We start from the raw sequence: 998 nt of genomic DNA, 5'->3' as shown, positions 1-998 counted from the left end.
ATGACGACGAGGCGAGCTTCGAGTTAAATGATGATGATGCTGATGATGATGAGAATGAAAACGATGTAAATGATGTAGCCAGTAATATCGTATTCCTGCGTTCGCGTGTGCCGCACTCACCCCGTCTGCGCAGTCAATTGAAAAATCAAATCCCCGTGCAGAGCTCCACTTTTGGTAATCGCGCCAGCCAATTCAATGCTCAACTTGTGCTGAAGAATGCCAAACCGACGAATATGATGGTGTCACGTGAACACGCCGGAGCTATTATGGTACCCGATGGTTTCATTGAGATCGAGGGACAGAGTGTTGTTGATGAGAAAACCGGCAAGACGGCGTTGTTGGTGCCACGTGCCGCACTCGAGGCCATACCCGATGGAAGTGTTGTGGCGTTGGTGGAGAGTTCCGCCGACGAATCTGAGGAGGCGCGCGCCAATCGTGTTATAGTACGTCGTCGCCGCAAGGGTTCGCGACGCAATGTGCGGCGTCGACGAGGTGGCAACCGCCGTCGACAAGGAGGTAATCGTCGTCGTCGTCGTGGCGGTAACAGGCGCCAGAATGTGCGCGTATATCAGGTGGGTGGTGCAACACGTCGACGTGGTAGCCGTCGTGGCGGACGTCCTGTTGTGCTGCAGGGTTGAGTGAAAGCCCAATGGAACAACAATTCTTAGTATTATAGATTAGAGAAAATCGGCGATTACTCGGAACGAAATGTATGATATTGGAAAAAGGAATAAACGATAAATAAATGTTATGTGATTTTTGAAAACAAAAAAAAACATCTTAATTTTAATTTTGGGAGCGCATGACAAAATACTGGATTGAATGAAAGGAAATGAAGGGAAAGAAAAGGAACTCATGGTTGGGGAGGGGATTGGAAGGGGAAAGGAAAGAGAAAGAGAAGGAAGAGGAAAAGGAAGAGCAATAAGCAAAGAAATTAAAGGCAGAAAGAGCAAAGAAAGGAATTTTTTACTTGGGGAAAAGGGAGATAAGTTGAGAAA

At 47.2% G+C, this 998-nt stretch overlaps 1 protein-coding gene across 1 annotated transcript; it reads left to right on the top strand.

Moving 5' to 3' along the window:
* Nucleotides 1–161: 161 nt before the first annotated feature.
* Nucleotides 162–638, top strand: LOC108376745 (uncharacterized; the record flags this gene model as incomplete). The annotated part of the gene is made up of 1 exon (XM_017632975.1): nucleotides 162–638. A coding segment is annotated over one exon (477 nt), but the record flags the coding sequence as incomplete, so codon positions are not given.
* Between the last annotated feature and the right edge of the window lie 360 nt (nucleotides 639–998).

The sequence above is a fragment of the Rhagoletis zephyria genome, unplaced genomic scaffold (assembly GCF_001687245.7).
Source record: "Rhagoletis zephyria isolate East Lansing unplaced genomic scaffold, Rhagoletis_zephyria_1.1 Rzeph_scaffold_10892, whole genome shotgun sequence".
NCBI lineage: Eukaryota > Metazoa > Arthropoda > Insecta > Diptera > Tephritidae > Rhagoletis > Rhagoletis zephyria.
The sequence above is the reverse complement of the archived record's forward strand: the minus strand, read 5'-3'. Positions and strand labels throughout refer to the sequence as shown.